Source organism: Mangifera indica, chromosome 12 (genome assembly GCF_011075055.1).
Source record: "Mangifera indica cultivar Alphonso chromosome 12, CATAS_Mindica_2.1, whole genome shotgun sequence".
NCBI lineage: Eukaryota > Viridiplantae > Streptophyta > Magnoliopsida > Sapindales > Anacardiaceae > Mangifera > Mangifera indica.
This window is the reverse complement of record NC_058148.1, coordinates 14,377,615-14,400,838: the sequence shown is the minus strand read 5'-3', so window position 1 is coordinate 14,400,838 and position 23,224 is coordinate 14,377,615. Positions and strand designations below refer to the sequence as shown.

The following is a 23,224-nucleotide window of genomic DNA, read 5'->3' as shown; positions in this document are numbered from 1 at the left end:
GTGGGCCGGGTTATTGGATCTGGGGTGTTACACCCGACCCATGGGTCTTGGGCCTAGACACAAGGTTTGTAGGTGGACTCGATCTGTCACTGTTTTCATAATTATTTACAAAATTAAATAAATAAATAATTCATTAATTAATAATTATAATATAAAAATTATTTTTTATTAAAATTAATTGGTTGGCTCGTTATTGCAAGGTTCGACCCTATATATAGGGTTGAGCCATGGATCTTATAATTTATATGAGTTTATGCAACTTGTAAGATCTGTTATTGTGCAAATCTTAAGTCTAACCCGACTTATGGGTCTAGTGAACCTGACCAGATCCAACCCACTGCCACCTCTACTTACTTCCCTAATTTGTTCAACATTTTCTGCATCCAACTCTATTACAATCACTCCTCAACAAAAATCCAAAGTCACTTTTAACAAAACCTAATAGAAGAGATACACTTGATCCTCCATTTTGCATCTAGATAAGGATGACATTGATACAAGATGACTAAAGGTTGTGGCATGGCAGTGGAGGATGAAAGATGAGGTTGGTTGTGGCATGTCAGTGGAGGATAAGAGATGAGGTTTCGTGTGATGGTGGAAAGGAAAGAGTGGGTTGTAATGTGTGATGGGGCCTACTGAACTTAAACAACAAGTTCAATTGTTAATAAAAGTCGGGGATGATGATGGTGGTGTCATTGATGATAGAGGTGATGGTGATGATGTTGATGTTGATAATAGTAGGGATAGTGGTGGTACCGTCAATGGTGACAATAAGTGATAGTATTTTTGTGATTATTTTGTGAAATAAATTGTAGATAAACAATTTTGTTGCAATTTTGTTTTTTTATTATAATCATTTTTTCCTTTTGTTTTCCCCTTTTTTTCTTAAAATGTAGCTAAATTTAATAATATAACTTGACGTAAAGTAAGAATATATCATTTTTTGACTTTAAGAATGATAACTTATCATTTTAATATAATTCGGATGCAATCAATATCCCTAATGATATTCAGGATAACAACATCCACAAAGTGACCCTTATGATAATTATATTTATTTTATAATGTTAGATTGAAATAAAATATAATTTTTTTAGATTTCCATTTGAGTTAAAAAATTTTAGATTTAAGTTTAAGAAAATCTATAATTTGTGAAATAAATTGTAAACAAACAACTCTGCTACAAGGGCATTCCAATAAATGGTTTTGTGCTTACGACTGCTCTGTGGGCTGGGCCAGTAAGAGATCCTTGTTTCTTCCTTTCATATTAGTTGGGGTAAATTCTACTCAAACTATCTCAATTTGAATATATTATTCGACTCAAATAATTTGAACTCATATTGGATCTTTAATTCGATAGTTTGATTCGTTTGTCTTCTCAGTGATACAGTACATCCTTTCAACAATATTATTAACCCCATTGACAACATTGTTCATCCCATTAATAACATTCAGACAATACTACCCACCAATACTAATGAATAACATATAATGTATTCGAGCCAACTTTAGGCTCCACATGAATGTCAGTACATTTCTTCAGAGATTTAAAACCAATTCAGTCCTTAACTGTTAAATTGACATTTTAGGACGGTAACAATATGTTATTGAGCCATTGCTTCATAGATGTTAATTAAATTTTTACAACTGTAGCTCAATTCTTATTAATATCACAATTGTAAAATGAATAACCAATAAAAATTTATTAGAGATAAATAAAGAGAAAGTGAGAATCAATACCTGTAACGTTCTTTATACTACAAATTGGTATTGATGTTTGACGAAGAGCCAGTCCATGATGGCATAGACGTTGAAAGTTGAACATCTGAAATCCCTGTTTCAGTCAGTTTATTAGCATCTTTATGCCTCAAATATGACTCATCATCAATTGTGTAGAGGTCCTGGGCTGGTGTTGAACGCTGAGTTTGACTGCGGTTCAGTCCATGGAAGTCTCTTATGGCTTTGAACCTCAAATCTTGACTGTAACTACCTACTTCAGGGATGATATCTGGGATCGCAGTTTTCCCTTCCAGCATACTTACAGCTTCGGACATAGTTGGCCTCAGTGATGGTGAAGCATTTGTACACAATAGAGATACTCTTATCATCCTTTCAGCTTCCTCTCTGTTGCATTCTGATCCCAGCTTTGGATCAACTAGCTCCATTATCTTCTTTTCTTGCTGCAACTTACAAGCCTGCAAAAAACACACCACTAAGGACTAATATCTCATCCATCATCAATATTTATAGAATGTTAGTTTCTTACCCAATCTAGAAGACAAGTGCAATCCTCAGCTGGACCATAACTCTTGTTGTTTCTCCCACTAACAATTTCCAATGCAACAATTCCGAAGCTGTAAACATCTGCCTTGTAAGTCAGATAACCCCAAAGTGCATATTCTGGTGCCATGTATCCTCTGCATATATGTTCAAAATATTTAGTATTTTATACTGTTTTACTTTCAGCTTGACAAGAGAGACATGTGATTAGCCTACATTGTTCCAGCAACTCGAGTGCTAATATGGGTTTTCTCCTCCTCATCAAGCTTAGCCAACCCGAAGTCCGATATTTTGGGGTTTAGATCCTTATCTAGCAAAACATTGGTAGCTTTGATGTCTCTGTGAACAATTTTGAACCTTGATTCTTCATGAAGAAAAGCTAAACCTCTAGCTATCCCAATACAAATCTTTTGTCTGGTTGGCCAATCTAACTTCAATTGACAATTTTCACGACCTTAAAACAAACAATTAATTTCAAGATATATTACTAAAGCAAGAAGGAACCTTAAAATCAATATGTAGATTCAACTTACCAAACAAAGCACGGGCAAGACTGTTATTTTCCATGTATTCATAAACTAGCAATAGTTGATCCTCTTCAATACAACATCCATGAAGCTTTACAAGATTCTGGTGTTGCAGACACGAAATCATGGCTATCTCATTCAAGAATTCTCGGTTTCCCTGCTTTGATTTTGAAGAAAGCTGCTTCACAGCAACTATAGTACCATCAGATAACTGACCCTGCACAGGAAAAGTGTAAAGATTTTAAGCAAATCGATAGAGAAAGTTATTCTATTAAGAATGATTTATAATTGTGGCCTAAAGATTAAGTAGTATACCTTGTAAACAGGCCCAAAACCACCTTCCCCAATCTTGTTCGCAAGATCAAAATTGTCAGTTGCAGCTTTAATTTGCTTCAAGGTAAAAGAAATCGTTTTCAGATCTGATCCTTCTAAAAAATCTGCCCAAAGAATGAAAGAGAAATAACTATATTAAGATAATGAACTCATAGTTGCTAGCCACCATAAGATATTTGTAGATAAATCATCGCCCAAATAAAATAGTCTTTCCAAGTTCAAACGCTTGGGAAAAAAATTTGAACATGGTTGCAATAAAGATCCTACAAGATTAAAGAAGACCAAACCATTTCCTTTGCGCTTCCTGATTCTGGAATAGTATCTCCAACCAAGGACACCCAGTGCTAATATTATGAGACATGTTCCTACAACAACACCTACAATGATTTCTGCAATCTTCTTCTTTTCAGGTTTGTAGTCTGCCCAAGAAAACCCACCAAGCAATTATCATTACTTAAAGATTTGGGCATGAAACTGTACTTTCTAAATAGATTACTTAAATATGTCACTCTTTTGATAAAAATTGGATGAAACAGGGGAAATGTCAACTCTTTGATTGCAGTACACATGTATTTGAGCTAATTAAGACAAAATATATAATTTCAGTAATATATGCTCTAAGTTGCATATTCTAACATTTGTTATGTCTAGTTCTATTATATGTTTCTGACATCTGTTGCCTCTAACATTTGTTATGTCTAGTTCTATTATAATTTCAGTAATTTTCGAGGCATTTTCAACAGTTTCTGATGCATAACTATGATGAACTAAGGTAAACTGCATTATCTTGAATTTTTCATACAACAGTAGCATTTATATGGCATTGCTTGAACATGACTGTATTAAATGAAATTAGAAGAGGAGAAATCACTCACTGACATCCACCACAGAAATTGCTGATACGAGGGGGCCATAGACTCCTCTTTCGGGAAGAGCAGTAGTCCCTTTGCCAGCCCAATAAAACCGGATCTCTAAAATGTTATCTGTGACGGTAGCATTATATTTTCTTGTAATTGGCTTAAGGACCCCTGAAGCATTAGCTTCTATATCGAAATCCTTCTCAACTTGTTTGTCCTGCAACATGGAAATCCGGTGAAAACCTTTTTAGTGTGTCCTTTCCTGTGAGGAACAAATTCTAGCTGAACCTATGACCCAAAACTGTTTGCTCCAAGAGCATAGCACCTTGAAACTTAGCCCGTACTTAGGATCATGTGTAACAAGATAGACTGAAAAAGGATACAATTGATACAGTATTATCAACCCAAAAATGAAAAGGTTTTTCCTGATTGTGATTAATTACCTGAACATAAATATCAAACATGCGCCTTCCGAGGCTTCCATATGTGTTGTCATTTGTGAACTGAATCTCGGCAAAGTCTAAACTAACAACATAATTCCCATTTTCTAAGCAATACCCAAAATAAGTAAGTGAAAGAGGAGCTTTGCGGGCATCAATGAATAATTCTGAAATGTCTGATGAGAGCACAGATGCAACATAACGTTTGTTTTGTTCATTATTATCATCTGCGAAGTCTCCAGTACTACTAAATCCCCAATTATCATTTAAATAATAAGTTGCAGCACCACCATCTACTTCTCCATCTCCTTCAAATGTGCTGCCATTTTCTTTTACATTTTTCCCACCACAATTAATGTAGAAAGCGCGCCAATCTATGAAATGAAGAAAATGTGAACATTTTTTTTGGATAAGTTGAGAGCATTTATGTATAGAATATCAAAAATTTACTTGTGATCAAGATGTCAATCAATTTATTTATTCATAAAAACACCTTAGACATACTTACATCGATGACATTTCTGATCAGCCTTGCATGGAAGAACCCGACTTCTAGTTTAAGTCAAGTAAAAACCAGTTAGCATTATAGAGAAAACACTTCAAGGTCAATAATATATTACTCTATGAGACGATGAAACAATGAAAAAAATTATTTGATAACTCTAAAATGTGTTTCAAGTGAAGAATGATTGCTTTCTTGACAAATCAGTAAAAAGCATAGAAGGGACAATATACAAAAAAGGAAGCCTTGGAGCTGCATTTCTTTTTCATTGGTTGCTAAGGCTCACTTAAACCAAAAAGGCAACTTACAAGTTGTTTGCTGCTGAATAACTTTGAAACAAGTTCAGATTTAATTCCCTGGTAACATAAAAAATTATAAAGCAAACATCAGCACTGGCATCCACCATATGTGATTGTGACACAGAGAAGTAAACAGAGTGGACTATTGAATCACAAATATATAGAAATATACTAACTGCATGCTCTGGCAAGCATGATGCTCAGAGGTTGGCTGAGTGAAATTATTGTAGGAAAGATCCCTGCAAGAAAGTAAGAAACAGAAGTGGAAATTTAATTTATAATGATGAAGCAACTGAGAAAAAATATATAGACTTCCTTCTATAAATTAATCAAGTCATCATAGGTTATAAACTAATACAAGTACACAACAGATAAGTGTGTTCACTGAGGTGAACAAATATCAGATCCATGTAATAAAGATGCTAAAGAACTCAAAGGATACAAGAGATATGATACACACACATTACTTCCTTTCACTAATATTGACTCTGGTATATCTCCGCTAAGAAAGTTGCCAGTTAGAAATCTGATGAAGACCATTAAAGCAGTTAGTATGGCAGAGCTGGACATGGCAAAACAAAACTGAAAATCTAGAAAATTGGCTTTCATTGACTTACATAAATAGCAGATCCCTAGGGATTGCAACATTGGGAAGTTCCCCAGTTAACTTGTTAAAGCTGAGGTCCCTATTTAAAAGCAAAAGATTTATCATAAAAACATAAGCATATGGAGTTTAAAAAAATAATTGTGTAAGCGTAGGCAAAGTTGTTACATTGTCATGCATGCAAATAAGGAAGTTTAGTTTTCAGTTTTCAAGCATATAATCATTGTAAATTGATAGTTCAGTAATGTACTTACAGAACTCTCAGATTATTCATTTCCCAGACGTACATAGGTATTTCTCCTGAAATATGGCAGTTCCTCAAAGTCCTGGAAATCCAATGTTAAAATGTGATGATTTTGTGAGACAAATTTTACTCCAATATCTGTATGCCAGAAAATATAGGAACAGGCAATGAACTTACAACCGTCTAAGGCGGGTATTCTTTTTAAGATCAGGAAAAGCTTGATTTGTTCCATCTATGTCACTAATCTTACTGTACATAAGAGTGTCAGTAAATTAATGCATTAAATAGGGCATATTCTTGTAGTTGACTAGTTGAGAAATATTGACTCACAATTGTTGTAGATTTTCCAAAAGGGAGATGGATGATGGAATGGGTCCTTTCAATCCACTACCTAGGATTTCCCTTTATCAACCCAAAAAAAAAAAAAAACCGCTTAAGAACTCGATAGCTAGAATGAGTTGCAAAACTTCAGGAAAGTAGATCATCTTACAATCTCCCAAGTTGCCTCCAGTTTTGTATAAATTCTGGTATGCTTCCATTGAAATTGTTATCATTGATCCTACTGCACTGTGCAAAAAGATCTCACTAACACTTAAAATTCAGACAAACTCTGCGCAAACTCTTACAAAAATATTATGAAAAACTTACAAGTCTGTCATATTTGTCAGCTGAGAAAATTCATTTGGTAAATTTCCAGTCAATCTATTGGAGGAAAGCTTCCTGCAACCAAAATTTAATTGATAACGTCAATAAAAATGCTGATCATGGCTTAAAAAAACAACTGAATATAAGAAACCTACTAAATGCCTTACAGAATTTCCAGTTTAACTAGCTTCCCGAGCTGAGTGGGTACTGTTCCTGAGAATTGGTTTGCTTCGATGTCCCTGGTAAAATAAAAACAAAAAGATAGACAATAGGACATATTTGCCTATTTCTCAACAGTATAGTTTGGACTATTTAGTGCAGGAGTTTAAACTTAAAGCTTACAAGTAAGTTAGACTGGTGATGTCCCCCAGATGGCTCGGAATATTGCCTGATAATCGGTTCCCAGAGAGAGAGCTGCATTGACAATGGGTTGATAAATTCATTATTTATTACTATCTGGTTAGACTGATAAAGCAGAAATACATACAGCTTAGGGCTTACATAAAATTTAATTGCGTCAAAGCCCATTCGGCTGGTATCGATCCATTCAGGTAGTTGTAGGAAAAATCACTGCATACAGACAACAGCAATTAATGATTTCTATTAAAGACAAAAAGAGGAAAAAAATTAAAATAGTCATAAAAGCCTTGGAAATGATCCAGATTATTAAGAATGCAGATTTTGATGAAAATTTGTCATTACTACTTCCCACTACAGAATCCTAAATGTTCGAATTTAAGGAAAGTGTTAATTAGAAAAGTGAATTTTCCAGCCATATTTTGTTGGGACACCACAGAAGTAGTGTTGGCGCTCTTGTAACACATTGGTCCATCAACAATCTCTCCAACCAAACAGGCAAACCAGGAATAAACTAGCCGAACCTCTCGTTCATTTGAGCCTCTTGAACCAAGCCAAACGAGGAGTAAGAAACAATCTCTCCTCAATTGGGCCTTTGGGTTACTGGATTGGAAAGCAACCTCCCCTCAATTGTGTCTTTGGGTTACCGGCTTAGAACTTCTTAACAGCCCTCCCGTATCATACACTGATCCATCAAAGCAACATCCCTCAACCAGGTCTTTGGGTTACCAACTTGGAAAACAATCTCCTGTCAAGTCTAGGCTTTTATGTTGCCATGTTGGAACTTCAAAACGATCCAACCCTATCACACATTGGTCCGTCAATAACCTTCCCTCAACTAGGTAGGCCAATTGAGGAATAAGTCGGTCAATCCTCCCCATCTTTTAAGCCTCTTAGACTAGGGTAAGGAACACGAGGCTAAACCTCCTTTTCACTTCGGAGAGCAAGAAGCAAACCAAACCTCCCATTCATCTAAGCCTTCTAAACCAAGTCAACCAAGGAGTAAGAAGCAACCTCCCCTCGACTAGACCTTTGGTTTACCAAGTTGGAAACCCATGAACCAAGCCACCATGACCACGCCAACTGGGGAGTAAGCAAACACCCCCACAACTGGACCTTTGGGTTACCAAGTTGGAAAGTAAAGTCCCCTCAACTGTCACTATAGTGGATTTAGCCATCACAAAAGCGTTATTGGGCTCTTCTACTCCAAAAGAGAGCTCAAGAGGGGAAAATTTCCCTTACTCTTATTTATCATACCCAATTTGTTTTCCTACTAATATGTGATAGTTAACAATGTCAAAAAAAAAAAAAAATTATACATGCATAAAGTATATATTCAGAATTATTTAGCTTACACTTTAGAGATATTGGGAAGTTGGTTTAATTCAGGCGGAAGAACTCCAGAAAGGCTGTAACGTTTGAATTCTCTGAAATTTGAAACAGAACAGATCCAGAATCAGTTAGTCACACCCAAAATATGTAAAATCTGGAGCAAAACCAAACAACTAAAATGATAATTCTGTAATTTAGAAGAAGGGAAATATTCCACTATTATGTCAAAACAACTAAAATAAATAATAGAAAATATTAACTGAGAATTAAATATACATGTTGTAAAAGGACTTAGCCCTTAAACCCTCTAATTTAATATTTATTGTGTATTGAAACTTTCCAGAGAGGCATCACAGTCCACAAATGGTTGTTCTCACTTTAATGACCACAAAATCAAAGCAAATTCACTAATTTCTGCAAACATATGCAAAGAATAAGAAAACCTACATTACTGAAATGTGGTGGGTACTGCCATCGGGACCCAGGATGCAAGAGATGTTCTTGGTTACTTCTGTAACAGCCGATTTTTCATGGAGTTCACAGGCAGTGTCAGCATCAAAAGTCCAGTTAGTAGCCCCCATTGTTTTGGCAATCTGATTCAGAACATCAACTGCAACACATCCACAAACAAATAAAATCACAGAAAAGCTCTTCAAATATCCTCTAACATATCCTTTTTCCCTGAAAGATCTTTATGCTTTTTATTGAATAAACAGTCAGTATGATCACTTATACTGGTTACTGAAGTGTAAAGTAAACCATGAACATGGAGAAATTCAGCAGAAACAGAAATTTGGGGAAGAAGAATTGGTCTTACCCTCAGTTTGAGGCAGCTTAGCATCTACATATACTCGTTTCACTTCAAAGCTTAAAGATAGAATCGATACAAGGAGCAAATGCTTGAAGAACATCATTGAAATTGAAAAATTAGGAAAGATGCCTTCAACTCTCAAGTTCTTGAAATTCCCCAGATTCCCTGTATCTTCTTAGCCAAAATATGAAGACTGTCACATGTTGATCAATCTTTATATTATATGGTAAAAGTAAAAAAGTTATGAATGAGAAAATTATAAGCAAAAAAGCTAGACAATGAAACTCAAACAACTACCCGGATGGGATATTTTGTCTTTCAGCAAAGATGAATTAGAAGTCCTGTTAGTTAAGTAATCAATTATTGTCTTCCTGTTCACTTTGTCGTTTTTCCATGCATTAAGAAGATAAAAATAAAACGCGTATAGCAGACATGACTAAAGAAGCAAGTGGGGATTGAACGGCATGGTGTCTGGTTTCAAAAAACCTCAGCTCCCAGGATTTGAAAATTCATTGGTTTTCGGTAACAAATTAATATGGTTAGTTGCTTTGGAATATATTTGACTATTAAATATTGTATATATTTTAAACAAACCATGAATAATTATGATTAAAAAAAGCTTTCAAGTTTATGATAATAATGTTATGTGCAAATAGAAGATACTTTGTGAATACTTCTCTGACACAGGACATTAATTAGTTATGGATTACACATGGTAAGATCTGTAACTTTTTTAATTCTGCTACAACTAAACTATCCCTTCCTTCATCATTTGACGGCCTGAATATTTTGCTCTCAAGTCTTCAAGTTCTTTATGACAACTTTCATTTTTATTTTCTCTCAAGTTCTACTGGCAAGTAATATTCCACAGATCGATAGAATTGACGGTGGCTTGAGGTTAAAAGGATTTTAACCTTTCAAAGTTGAAGGGATTTTGGCTTTTATGTTCAAGGGGATTTTAAATTTCTCATTTTAAGCTAAAGGCTATTTTCTGGCACATGATTCGTGATTGTTTGAATTACGGAAAAATTTGTATCCATGTAATATGTGCACGATCAGCATGTATCATTTATAAGTATAAATTATCAAGATGATCTGACCTCTATGGCGGGTCGCCGGTCGGTAAGGTCCCATGATTCGCATACAACAGTAAACAAGTCCTAGGAAAAACTCCTCCATGACAACTGCATCATGGTTGAAATTTCTAGGGGCTGCACAGATCAAAAATTGAATCCTTGACTTCAGGATTCCTGTCACTCTCACAAATAACCAAGACAGCAGCCTACTTCAGAGAGTCTTAGCTTCATTTGTCTATACTTGATTAAGGCAACCGAGATTCTTCCTCAAAAAAGCAACGAAAACATAAATGATCCACCTAGTATTTGACAAGCCTACCATTTTGAATTTTCTTTTCCATTCACAAGTCTGAACACGTAAACATGCAAGTCAAATACATTCAAATATAGCGAGTGAAGAATATTACCCAGATTTCATTTATAATATCAGTTGGCTTTCCTTTCTCAATGTAAACCCGTGACTTCTATTATTAAATGCATATTTTTTAACGGTGTCTATCTTCATGAAGGAGATAAGGTTTGAATTGGTAAGCTTAGTGGACAAGTGGGATCCTTTTTTATTTTTCAACATTGACATGAGGGGACCAAGAGTTGCAAACCCACATTGCAGAGAAGGTTCAAAGAAGGAGACCATGTCAGAGAGAAGCCATTCAGTCTTGTTTGCCAAGAATGCAGCTCTATTAACTGCTGGTTTGGCTGATTCAATAACACTCATTGACTTCTACTGACTAACTAATATGAAGAGAAAACTCTTCAAGAAATAGTCTACTACACCATATACACTAGGAGAAATGGTAAAGCTTCAACTCCTCTTCAAAATTATTGTTGTATACTGATAAACCAAATTCTGTAAAAAATTATTAGAATACTAGAAGCAAATTCAAGAAGTGGATTTCCAGTAAATGCAACGAACATTATAACGGATACGACCTGTAGGCAGAACATATACAATCTATCATATCAAATATATACTAACTAATGTTTACATACATATGTTGTCTATGTAAAAAGGAGAGAAAGAGTGCATCGTAATTAGAAGGAGTAAAATTGTTCTCTTCTTTATCTTATAGTCTTCTTTACTAATAATAAAATTTTCTATCTTTTACCTGTGATTGTTCACGTATTGGATTTTTCACATAAATTATGCATTTTTGTTTAAAGTACTTGTACAGTTTGCTGTCTTTTTTCTTTGGAATTCCTATCAATAATATATAGCAACTTATGGGACAATGAAAAATAATTGGAGACACTTTCAACAAAACTTGTATATACGCAACCAATATATAGATAGAGACTGTTAATATTGCTGATTGAACCAAAATCAATACAAAATTTGTAATTTACAAGTGGGTTGAATTCAATAGTAATAAATACTACAACTTGCATGAAGAACCGACAAAATTAATGAAATTAAATTAAGTAAATCAATAAATAAAAGACGACAACTACATCCAACTGGATCTTTTCGCTCTTCCCATCTGATTTGTCCACTGCTTGGGGCCATCTCCGCCAAGTTGTTCAGTTCATTAATTTCATTGAATTTACCATTTAGAGTTTAAGGTTTATAAATCTCCAGGCTGGTACGACCCACCTGACAATTCAAGAGATGCTGGCTGATTGTAAATAAACCATTCTTCGAGCAAATGTCAGTTACAATTAAAGAAAAACTTAGAAGAAAATTGGAGAGGAGAAAGGAAATGAAGTAGAGAAAAAGAATCTGGATAGCAAAATTATTCTCTATTATTCCCTTTCCAAAATACAAAAGCTTTTATATATATATATATATATATATATATATATATATATATATATATGAGTCCACTCACATGACAATTAAATATGATAATGCTAAGCTAAATTAGATAAAACTTACTAATTATGTTTGCTCTCATCCTTACAGAATAAATCTATTTCATCTAATGAAATCATTGAGCCACATAAATGGTTTCCTAATCTTTTTTGGGTATTTATTGGTTTGCACTTCTTGGATCCCTTTACGAACTTCAATATTGGATTGTTCCTCGTTGTTTAGCTTTTGTGGTTCTTCCACATGCCCTTCATCCCTTGTATTTTGTTGTTTCTCATCAACTTGCTCTAAGTGTATGAGTTTGGTTGTATCACAAGCTCTCAAAACACTAAGAATGTCATAACTTTAGCGTCTGGTAAATGTAGGGGGTAAGTGTCAATTTTCAAACCATGTGGGTTTTGTGAATCCTCATGCTCATAACTGTAGAAAGCCAACCAGATGGAAGTAATTAGCTCTTGATTCGATTTGAGTTGAATTTGAACAATACTTAGTCCAAGATCAACTTAAAGGCAACAAGTTTAAATTCAAAATTGGTTCTTAATTCCAAAATGCCTATCAAATTGAATGTTGGATTGGATATAAATTAATTTCAAGCAAAACCCAACTCAAAATCAATTTGAATTTAAAATGTTCACTCAAAATCGATGAATTAAAACTCGAATTTAGTTTAAAAATAATTTTACTTTGAATTTGATTTAAATCAATTCAAATTAAATATTTTAATCAACTCAAATTCAACTCAATTTATAAAATAAGTTTAATCTTTATTCAAACTTAACTCATGCAAATTGGGTTTGAATTTGGGCTGAGATAAGCTAAAGTTTAGGGTTGATAAGATATTAACCCCAAAATTGAGGACCCTTCTGGGTGTACCAGACTGACGCTGACCACGTGTCTCGAAACTGGTTGTGTCAGCAGAAATGTAAGAATCGGAGGTCTGTGAAAGGAGCGAATGCGAAATTTTCAATCGTGATGTAATTTATCACAAACCCTAATCTTTTAATGGACCCACCAAATCCCACCGACGATGACGACGATGAAGTCTTCTTCGACGACTTCCCCTGCCACAATTGCCTTCATGACGATCAATCAGATCAGTCCTCGTTGGAAACCAAAGACATCCCCTCGCCTCTGCGGCGCCGTTCGCTCTCTCGTCGTCGAAGTGAAATTCATCGAAATTTGAAGGAGAATGAAACTGTAATGGATAAAAGATTGGACTCGGCTGTGGACCGAGTTGACTCATTCCGAGTCAGTCAAGAGAAGACTGAAGAATCGGCGGTAACTTTCGAAAATGAGGACCCGGTTGGTGACTCTGTTGATTCGGTAGACTCTGAGTCTTCGAGTTTGCTAGTTTATATTGCTGGGTTAATGATTAAAGCAATTTGGTTTCAATTCAATTTGCTAATTACCTTCGTTTTATTTCCTGTATCGATTTTATCTTCTTTCTACATGTTTGTACTTGACCCATTTCGTACATTAAAGCGTGGAAGAGAGTGTTTGATGCTAAAGTTTTACAATTTATGGAATTTGATTTATGGGATTGTTAGTCCTTTGATTCATGACTGGTTAAAAGGGAATGAATGGGTATGGAAGCTTTTTTTGAGATCAGGTTGGGGCTTTTTTTGGTCTATTTATGTATGCTCTATGTTGTGTGGGTTATTGCTGTTGGCAGTCGTGATTAGTGTGTTTTTTATGAGGTTTTTGGTGAAGGAGCCAATTCAAATAGAAGAGACTCTGAATTTTGATTACACAAAGAATAGTCCAGTCGCGTATGTACCTATTCAGTCTTGTAAGGGTGTTTTTTGTGGCTTCAATTGTGAAGAGAAGAGTTTAGGGTCTCGGGTTATACCAGTGGATCATAAGTTGCAGGTTATTGTCATGTTGACATTGCCAGAATCAGATTACAATCAAAAACTTGGGATTTTTCAGGTAACTATTTGTTGCAAAGTGTGTGATTTCTTTTGGCTTTGTGTTCTTTTCATGTTTCAATCAAGTTAATTGTCTTGAATCAGTCAATAGGTTTATATTAGTAGTAATTTAGACTTTGTAGTTTGCTCTGTTTCATGCAACAGCATTTGCTATTGTTCAAACTACTAACTTATGCAAAGTTTCTTTAAAATTTAAGATGTTTTTAAGTAATTTCAGATAAGAAAACTAACTTATTCAAGTGAATGAATCTTAAATTTTCTGCTAATCAATTGTTACTTCAGATGTCCTGTATACACAAGATATTCTAGTAGGTATTAAGCTCTGCTGCATTTCTATATGTGAATTAAAAGTGATAGTTTCTTCTTGCAAGTTGCAATATCAAACTATAACCAAAAGATTGAGACATTATTTCCTTTTAGAGGATGAAAGGACCTTAGAGAACGATTTTAATGATGTGATATGGCTCTAATTCTTAAAGAATTATTCCCAGGATCTCTCCCTCATCTCAGTGAAGTTTAATGGCATTAGGTTGAAGTTGATAAATTTTATGTAATGAGGATGAATGCTAGATAATGAACTTCTACCTAGTGACAATAAGCTTTGGTTGTTGTGAAGATTAGCTGGAATCTCTGAAGAGAAAGGGTGATTTATCAAAACAACAAAAATAATGAATCTTAATACCAGTTTACCACAACATTGTGGCCACTAGACCATGTGAACTTAAATCACTGGTTGCTTTTTGTAAAGAAATACGTATGCCAATTGTCTTTTTGTTTGATAAAAATAAATTTTATCATATTCCATCACCACTATCACATCTATCCTGAATCTGTTCTTAACATGTTCTGTTTAGAAGTTGATACTGAGACTTGTAATATGCAATCTCACAGCCACAAATATTTTAGATTGATTTTATTTCCTCGATTCTTAAATTGTCAAGCATTTTTGTTCATTATCTTTTCCTTGTTCTTGAGATCTGTACAATAATTGTAGCATTGGAAATTTGATTGCATTTTTTTGGGTATGTAGAGGATTGGCACATTTCTAACTGATTTCTTTTCTTCCTTTTGAAGGTCAGAGTAGAACTCCTTTCTTCTAATGGCAAAACACTTGTGAGTTCAAGCCTTCCTTGCATGTTAAAATTCAAAAGTGAACCTGTCCGTCTTCTTTTGACTTTCCTGAAAGTTGCTCCAATTGTTGCTGGGTATGTATCAGAATCTCAAACACTGAACGTGAAGCTTAAAGGTTTCAGAGAAGGGCATGTGCCTACTTCATGCTTAAAGGTGAAAATTGAACAACGAGCAGAATATGTGGCTGGTGCCGGTATCCCTGAAATATATGATGCCTCACTTATCCTTGAGTCAGAACTTCCATTTTTCAGAAGAATTATATGGTATTGGAAGATAACCATATTTGTATGGATTACCATTACGTTGTTTATAATGGAGTTGTGCTTCACGCTAATCTGTTGTAGACCTATTATTCTTCCAAGAGCAAGACCAAGGGGTGGTTCTGCAGGCAATAGTGCCCGACCAATTAGAATCCAGTCACAAACATAGTTAAGGCCATAAGGCTTCAGCGGAATCCAGTCACAAAACATTGTTTAGACCATGCGGCGTCAGCAGAATTCGGTCACAAATTTAGTTATGGTCATGAGGCTTCAGCAAACTTGACTAAACTGATGTTAGCAAAGGTTAACATCACTCCCAACACTTTCACAGCCAGATTCCTCGTAATTTGATCTTTTCTTATTTGTAAATCCTTTTTGGCAACTATGTACATGTCTTTATGTTGTAAACTCAATGGTATAAATTAATCTACATGTAACATTCATTTAGAGTTGTATTTATCAGGAATATTTCTTTTGGAAGATCTTCAGTAGTTTCCATTTTTTTCCTTTTTTAAGTTCATTTCAGTCTTTAAACTGACTATTAAATCATTCAATAAAATTATATATAATGACAAATAATTTGTATATTTAAATTATATACCAAAAGTTTGTACACGTTCGATTGCTCTAAATCACTAATTGGCTAAATCCTTATGTAATGAATAACTTTATTCTGGGAACAAACAGGATCAATCATAAGCTTATCTGCCTTCTTTCCAAATTTAATCAGTCAACGTAAGCCAACAAAAATTGCTAAATCGGAATAAAGAAAGAAAACACCAAGAATAACAAGTTCAACTTATTTTACTTTCACATTACCGGACTGAATACATACATCCTAAGAGGCTAAAATGTCAATCCACCCCAGTAACATGAATTAGTTGAAAACCTCCAAAATCTATCTTTTAGTGTACACAAGTTAATTAGCCTATTCATTCTGTAAATTAAACTCCTTAATTGAACTCTTAGGGCCGGTTTACACTCTTCAGGAATGAAGCGCTCATGGTAATCTCGCGCAAGGGCTTGTCTGTGTACCTCACCGTATTGTACATCCAAGCTCCAGCTATGGCTCCAAGGATGGGTGAAGTCAAGTAAATCCATATACCCTTATACTGGTTTGAAACAAGGGCAGGTCCCAAGCTTCTTGCAGGGTTCATTGATGCTCCTGATATTGGTCTGCACAAGACAAGAAATTAATATTCTACTGAAGATGGCCTATGCTGAGCTCCAACATGTCTTGACTATGATATGTTTAATAAGTTTAAAATGATTAATTAAGTTAATATACCCTGAAATCATCACATTAAGCAGCACAGTGGCACCGACAGCGAGCCCTGCAAGCTCTCCAATCTGCAAAAGCAACAGATCAAGCCGTTGTTTTAACATTAAGAGTCACAAACTTTGGTATTTAGTAGACAGGTTAATATTAAAAAACTTCAACATATCTGAAATTCCTTTTTTGTTATGCAAGTTAATTAGCCAACATATTGAATAATTATTTATATCTAATCATAAATTAGAATAAATAATCAGGGGAGAAGGAGGATGAACTTACAGCTCTGTTATCAGTTGCAACTCCAGATATAACAAACATCAGGTAGAATGTGATTATGAACTCAATCACAAAAGACTGCAAGTCTGACCCAGTTGGTGCCGTTCCAGCAAAGTGGTCATGCTTCCCCTGGAATAGCAATCGAAGAGTTCCAGCCGCCAGTGTCGCTCCAAGAACTTGACCTGCTACATAAGCTGGTGCCTGCAACATTTAAGCAAAGTAAACTTGATACAAATCTAAGCTGAAATAGAGTTGATTTTAGTATAACTTAAAGCGCCTTAACCAGAAAAAACTGAAATGATTGTCAACAGTGGCTGCAGTCATAATAGTAGTAACACAATTTTTGTTGAAGTATTGACCAAGTTTTCATTGCAGCAGCTTAATTACCTGTTTCAATGGAAGCCTCTTGCAGGTAGCAAAAGCAATGGTGACAGCAGGATTAAAATGAGCACCAGAAATATGGCCAACAGCATAAATCATCACCATCACCGCCAGTCCCCACACTATGGCAATTCCAGGCAGTGTCACAACCTTGTCCTTGTCCGAATTCACCACCACGGCCGCACAACCAGCAAAAACCAAGAAGTATGTGCCAAAAATCTCAGCTATTATCTGCATAAACACAACAAGCAACAACTCAATGACCCCATATACAAAACCAAATAATTTTTCAATAGAATTCAGAAGAAGAAGAATGTTCAATCACCTTCTGCATGAAACACACAGAAGGGGAAGGAGTATTTTCTCCATCTTTAAAGTTGAGAACAACTTCATTGCATCCATTGCTCACTACTGCCTCGGCCATATTGATCTGTATGCACAAGAACAAAATATTGAACTGGCGAGGTAAGGTGGATGATGTACAACTTAAGGACAACCGATGAAGGGCCCCTTATATAATGGAGAAAGAAAGACAGAAATGGCAAGGTGAGGTTGGACTGTAATTTTTCACAAAGAAAGAATATTAATTTGTCATAAACTTTATATTAAATTATTTACTATATTTTCTTTTTGAAATATAAACGATGATCAAATAATAATGTCTGTCAGTTTACTTTGAAGGCATTGAAGAAGGAAAAGCATTGAAGAAGGCTAACAAGTTGCTTCAACCACCCACCGCAAATACGGACAGACATGCAGGTTTCGATACTATCCTTATTTATTATCCTCTTTAATTTTTTTTTATATTAATTATATATTTTAAATAAAATATGGGATTTAATGCCACATTCCATCATTATCACTGTAACAAAAAAATAATATTAAATATATTATTTTATTTCTAATTTAAAACCAACCAATCAAATAATTAACACGATAATGCCTATATTTTGTATTCACACTTTTTCATACAAAAATTTAACACCATTTATAGAATCGGGTTTTAGCACAAATATAGAAAATGTAATTATTATATTATCTTAATTGGTTTGTTTTTTTTAATTTTATTATATACCTTTAAATGTTATTATTAAATATAATTAATTAATAATATATTAAAAATAAATATTTTATAATTTAATTATAACGACCCAAAATGAGAGATGACCCAAAAAAAAAAAAAAGAAGCCATAAATAATAGAGTTTTCTATATTTAACCATTTCAACTAATAAATTACTGATGATAGATATCTTATAATTAATTATATCTGCCCCAAATTACGGGAGACAACAAGAAAAACGGCCTTAAAGTCACAAGGGATTTCATCATCAATTTTTCGAAAGGGAATGAGAGGAAATTTGTTGAATGTGAATCAAAGACTGTCATAAAGGGTAGTTTTGTAATTTAGCAGCTAGAGACAGCTTAGTATGTTTTGTTATTTTCAATTAAAGTCAAAGATATTTAATTCTTACGCTAAGTAGTAATAACAAAATGAGATTTATTATATTATGGGAAGAGAACTATTTTTTACTCAAATTTTAGTTCAATTTCAAAGTTATACTCATGAAAAATAAAAAACTCAAACTTTTATTTATGATCAAATTATTATCTAAATTTTCAATTAGAGACATAACTAATCATTACATATTCTTCGTATATCTACTAACTCTTCTTAAATGTCTCTTACACATATTTCATACTTTTATCCAAAGAAAAATATAAACATGTAATAATTGTCCCTAATTTTTGAAGTGCGAGTAGGGCGAATAGGGCTCTGAATGAGAGCAATTAGTTCCACCAACATGAAGGCCTCGAGCTATTGACTATGGCGTCTGAAATAAATGTCATAAAATCAGTTTCAGTTTATTTTAATTTTACTTTTATAATTTACAAGTACTTTTGTCTGCAGATCTGAATATGCATAATCAATCTTCAACTACCAAATTTCCAGTCGGGTTTCAATGCATGATATTGGCCCATGGTATGATGAATGAAATATTTGGAAAGTAACAGATGAAGAAGATGAAGATGGTTCAATTTTATGTCCTATGAAAAGTAAATTACGCAAATTTGACTTGACCCATATATTCTAGATCTTGGTGATCTCATAATATGTCACCATTACGTGGGTTTTTCTTCTTATTGCTTAATTATGATTAATTAAATTAAGAAAAAATTAATCAACTTACTTTTGCTTGACCGTTTGTATTTGTTTGTTATAATAATATCCTTTTAGGCTTAAATTATGCCTTGAAAGTATCAACTAACTCATTAATTCTCAATTTCTTTGTAAATTTTTCTTCAACAGTCATCAAATTTTGACTCATAGTTTTTCTCTATGAATTTAATTTCATGTGGGCATGTGCAACCACTGCTCCACGTCGTCAAGCATATGATATTAGTAAATAAGCACCAACGTAACGTTTATCCCTTTATCATCCATCATGTTACACGTGAAGACTTTCTTTGACCACCTAATTTTATATGTTTCACATTTAAGGACATAACAAACTAAAGGTAACTTTTAGGAATTGTGACTAAACATGCCACCCATTTGTCAATCAACCGTAAATGCAGGTAGAAATATTATCACTCAGAGTTAATGAGAATGATTTTATACGACAATATATCTCATCAACATTTATAAGACATTTCATCTCGTATTTATTGAGAGAAATAATCATATTTGGATTCAATATCTTTGTTCATCATGTTATAAATACAAAGAATTATTGTATAAGTAACTACTAAAAAATATATATATCTCTATAAATAAAGTATAAATAATAACATATCATTATGTAATTAGATAATTTTAAACTAAAGATAGAATAACATTCAATCTTATAATGACATATCATTATTTATACACATAATTTTATTATATAGTGAAAAAAAGCGTTGTGTACTTAATCCTAATCATCGTTATCATAAATGTAGGGTTTAAAATCAGGTATTTAGTGAGGGATAGAAGATCTCATCAACCCATTAAATTAAATGTTTCACAGATTTGGTAATAGTTTATCAATATCATATATTTATGGAGACTGTTCATATTAAAATGAAAGGCAGACGCATACAAAGCATCAGATTCTATCATGCCACTGACATATAAATATGGTGCACTTGCAGTGCACTGGTGGCTAACTCTGGTGTGAAAATAAGTAATAAAACATACTGTTTCAACGCGCAAGGAGCAAGCCACCTTTATGTTTGATCAAATCAGTCATCCTCTCTTTCTTCATTTTTCTGCCTTCCCATTAATTCTGTAGGAGACTTAAAGCCATTTTTGGACCCATTTTTCTACTTTCGTGTTTTCTTTTCGGATTGGACTGCGTCCAACACTGTGAAATTTTCAAACCCAGATGGGTCCTTATTTGTCTTTTCCCATTTTGAGATTCTGAAAGTGTCTTTGTAATCTTCTGCTTTCACACTTGAAATTCTCTTTTGTTGTCAAATTGGTTTGGTAAGACTGAGAGTACCCCGTCAAAGGGTCCCCCATTTTTAACGGAGATTCACTAGAATTCCAAAATTTATTGTTTCAAGATTAGTGGCAGACAAAGACTTCTGTAGCATTTCACTTTATATAGAATTTTGCTTATAGCATGCATATCTTTGCCTGCTTGATTGTTTTCATCACTCAGCAACTCATTTTCGTAAACAAGTCTAAGTTTAAGTCACGAATTAGACTCATTTTCATAAATATTGCAAGTATGAGTAAAAAAATTGAGTTCATTTTCATTAACAAATCCCAGTTCAAGGCATTTCGAACATTCAAATTCAAGCTCTACTAGGACCAAATCCAAAGTCAAATTGTTTCAAACTAGGTTTGAGCATCATATCATCTGTTTCAAGCTTATCTTTAGCTGTGAATTTTAAATTCATACTGATCTCAACCTGACCTTTGTTTGGGTTTGCCCTGATGGAATCCAGTATTATTTCAAAAGCAAACGGGAAATGCAGTTGGGCTTATTATTAGAGTTTGTTGCTTATATGGGCCAAGTTTTTAGTCGTAAAAAATGTGAAAGATCCTTTGCCTTGGGCGTTTTATTTAACAATAACAAATGAAAGCCCATTTAACCTTTTTACCAAAATAGTCCACTAAAATCTTTATTTTGATTTAAAGCAAGGACGGAGCAGACAAGGGAGGCATCTTCCATTATTCTCTTAATTTCTTTTAGCCCCAAATTTTAAGCAAATTAATTATTTCCCATAAATTTGACAATCTCTAACACTAACAAAATATAGCTTCGGTTCCGAGCCTCCTCCCTTCTCGACCGTTATACCAAACCACAATTTAAACCCCCAAAGCTGCCCATTTCCGTTCCCTAAATTTCTCAGGAAAAGAATGCCATAAAAATGGTGGCCAAGTTTACCAAAAAGGCCCAATCAAAAATCTCCAAGAACAGCCATCGCCGCCGCAAGAAGTCCCCCTCCAAGTCCGGCTCCGCCGCCAACTTCATCTCCTCCATCAACAAATCATTAAACTCATGCAAGCGCCGTTTCGCCAAGTTTTTCTCCAAGTTGGTGCGTATGACCACCACCCCAACTCGGAAAAGCAAAGGCTACAAAATATTGAAAACCGAACAAAAAGATAATCCTGAATCTAAAGATCAGATTCTTGTTCCTAAAGTTCTTTTCTTCTGCAAAGAAAACGTTCTTCCTCCTCTCCTATCTCCCGAGAAAAAAACCATCTTTCTCGATCTAGACGAGACGCTAATCCATTCAAAACCCGACCCTCCTCCGAAAAGATTTGACTTCGTTGTCAGGCCAAGAATCGATGGAGAGTTTATGAATTTTTATGTCGCAAAACGGCCCGGTGTGGATGCTTTCTTGGAATCCGTAAGTAAAAAGTACGAGGTGGTGGTATTCACGGCGGGATTAAAGGAGTATGCGTCGTTGGTTCTCGATAGGCTCGACGAGAAGCGGGTGATTTCGCATCGGCTTTATCGCGATTCTTGCAAAAAACACGATGGGAGGTTTGTAAAGGACTTATCAGAGATGGGAAGAGACTTGAAGAAGGTGGTGATTGTTGATGATAATCCCAATGCCTATGTATTTCAGCCGGGAAATGCAATTCCGGTGAAACCCTTTACCGGCGACGCCAAGGATAAGGAGTTGCGCATGCTGGCCAAATTTTTTGAGGGTTGTGATCGTTTTCTTGACATGAGGGATGCCGTGAAGGCATTTGGGCGCTTTAAGGACTACTTTGATTAAGATATGAGAGCTCGAAAATGTGTTTTCTAATTATTATTATTATTTTTTAGTTTTATTGTTGAAGAAAATTGTATTACACAATGAATTGCCAAATTAGAAGAATGCAATGAATTGTAAAAGTTTATTTTAGGGATTGAATTCAGATGCAAAGCTTCTTTGCATGATGCATTGCACCATGACAAGTTGATTGATTATGTTTGTTTGTTTGTTTAAATTTTTTGTTTGGATTTAAATGGTGTTTAAGAATATACCCATTTACAATATGTGAAAAAGTGGAATGTTGAATTAATTGAAAAGCTGAAATTGAATTAAAGATCTTTAAGAATTATCACTTAATACTTAAAATTGACAATTGAATAGAAATTCCCCTTAATGGAATGATCATTCTGTTATAGTCATCAAAATCACAAACCATTAATGATAAAGAGAACATTTTTATTTTAATTAAAAATGGGCATTCGTATTAGTGTAATGAGATATTAATGGTTTTTTTTTCAATCAAAGAACGTGTGTTTTATGACTTGAAGTGTGTCCGTTCTAAGGATAAAGTATCTGTTAATACAAATGTAAATGGTAGTGATTATTCACAAACCATCAAAATTGTTATGACATATTTGATTAAACAATGCAATTGTTCATC

At 34.3% G+C, this 23,224-nt stretch overlaps 4 protein-coding genes across 7 annotated transcripts; 2 read left to right on the top strand and 2 right to left on the bottom strand.

The window, feature by feature from the left end:
- Nucleotides 1-1,462: 1,462 nt before the first annotated feature.
- On the bottom strand, nucleotides 1,463-9,529 carry LOC123192975 (probable LRR receptor-like serine/threonine-protein kinase RFK1). 3 transcript variants are annotated; one of them, XM_044605713.1, is made up of 24 exons: nucleotides 9,238-9,528; nucleotides 8,868-9,030; nucleotides 8,444-8,515; nucleotides 7,233-7,301; nucleotides 7,074-7,145; nucleotides 6,899-6,970; nucleotides 6,735-6,806; nucleotides 6,577-6,648; nucleotides 6,417-6,488; nucleotides 6,264-6,335; nucleotides 6,097-6,168; nucleotides 5,856-5,924; nucleotides 5,699-5,764; nucleotides 5,415-5,477; nucleotides 5,248-5,295; nucleotides 4,946-4,989; nucleotides 4,441-4,811; nucleotides 4,016-4,214; nucleotides 3,428-3,559; nucleotides 3,123-3,244; nucleotides 2,814-3,024; nucleotides 2,497-2,734; nucleotides 2,267-2,417; nucleotides 1,463-2,195 (listed from the first exon to the last, which is right to left on the bottom strand). In XM_044605713.1, exons 1-24 carry the CDS (start codon nucleotides 9,332-9,334, stop codon nucleotides 1,758-1,760), a joined length of 3,057 nt encoding a protein of 1,018 aa, XP_044461648.1. In that variant the 5' UTR covers nucleotides 9,335-9,528; the 3' UTR covers nucleotides 1,463-1,757. The 3 variants fall into 3 exon arrangements, with proteins under 3 accessions (XP_044461648.1, XP_044461651.1, XP_044461649.1); XM_044605716.1 differs by lacking the exon at nucleotides 3,428-3,559 and having other exon boundaries at nucleotides 9,238-9,529; XM_044605714.1 differs by lacking the exon at nucleotides 6,899-6,970.
- A 3,443-nt stretch (nucleotides 9,530-12,972) lies between these two features.
- LOC123193280 (seipin-2-like) lies at nucleotides 12,973-15,913 on the top strand. Its single transcript, XM_044606157.1, has 2 exons — nucleotides 12,973-14,043; nucleotides 15,117-15,913. Exons 1-2 carry the CDS (start codon nucleotides 13,117-13,119, stop codon nucleotides 15,600-15,602), a joined length of 1,413 nt encoding a protein of 470 aa, XP_044462092.1. The 5' UTR covers nucleotides 12,973-13,116; the 3' UTR covers nucleotides 15,603-15,913.
- Nucleotides 15,914-16,219: 306 nt separating this feature from the next.
- LOC123193281 (aquaporin NIP1-1-like) lies at nucleotides 16,220-17,872 on the bottom strand. 2 transcript variants are annotated; one of them, XM_044606159.1, is made up of 5 exons: nucleotides 17,692-17,872; nucleotides 17,373-17,597; nucleotides 16,989-17,186; nucleotides 16,722-16,783; nucleotides 16,220-16,609 (listed from the first exon to the last, which is right to left on the bottom strand). In XM_044606159.1, exons 1-5 carry the CDS (start codon nucleotides 17,788-17,790, stop codon nucleotides 16,399-16,401), a joined length of 795 nt encoding a protein of 264 aa, XP_044462094.1. In that variant the 5' UTR covers nucleotides 17,791-17,872; the 3' UTR covers nucleotides 16,220-16,398. The 2 variants fall into 2 exon arrangements, with proteins under 2 accessions (XP_044462094.1, XP_044462095.1); XM_044606160.1 differs by lacking the exon at nucleotides 17,692-17,872 and having other exon boundaries at nucleotides 17,373-17,603.
- Nucleotides 17,873-21,685: 3,813 nt separating this feature from the next.
- Nucleotides 21,686-22,760, top strand: LOC123193499 (probable C-terminal domain small phosphatase). The gene has a single exon (XM_044606520.1). It carries the CDS (start codon nucleotides 21,727-21,729, stop codon nucleotides 22,582-22,584), a length of 858 nt encoding a protein of 285 aa, XP_044462455.1. The 5' UTR covers nucleotides 21,686-21,726; the 3' UTR covers nucleotides 22,585-22,760.
- Nucleotides 22,761-23,224: the final 464 nt, after the last annotated feature.

Coding starts and splice junctions, on each gene's coding strand:
- LOC123192975 (XM_044605713.1), bottom strand. CDS start 9,334: ATGATGTTCTTCAAGCATTTGCTCCTTGTATCGATTCTATCTTTAAGC. Junction 5,925..6,096: donor ATGAATAATCTGAGAGTTCT/GTAAGTACATTA, acceptor GCTTTTAAATAG/GGACCTCAGCTTTAACAAGT. Junction 2,735..2,813: donor TCTTGCCCGTGCTTTGTTTG/GTAAGTTGAATC, acceptor GTTTGTTTTAAG/GTCGTGAAAATTGTCAATTG.
- LOC123193280 (XM_044606157.1), top strand. CDS start 13,117: ATGGACCCACCAAATCCCACCGACGATGACGACGATGAAGTCTTCTTC. Junction 14,044..15,116: donor AAAAACTTGGGATTTTTCAG/GTAACTATTTGT, acceptor TTCCTTTTGAAG/GTCAGAGTAGAACTCCTTTC.
- LOC123193499 (XM_044606520.1), top strand. CDS start 21,727: ATGGTGGCCAAGTTTACCAAAAAGGCCCAATCAAAAATCTCCAAGAAC.
- LOC123193281 (XM_044606159.1), bottom strand. CDS start 17,790: ATGGCCGAGGCAGTAGTGAGCAATGGATGCAATGAAGTTGTTCTCAAC. Junction 16,784..16,988: donor TTGCAACTGATAACAGAGCT/GTAAGTTCATCC, acceptor TTGCTTTTGCAG/ATTGGAGAGCTTGCAGGGCT. Junction 16,610..16,721: donor CTTAATGTGATGATTTCAGG/GTATATTAACTT, acceptor TGTCTTGTGCAG/ACCAATATCAGGAGCATCAA.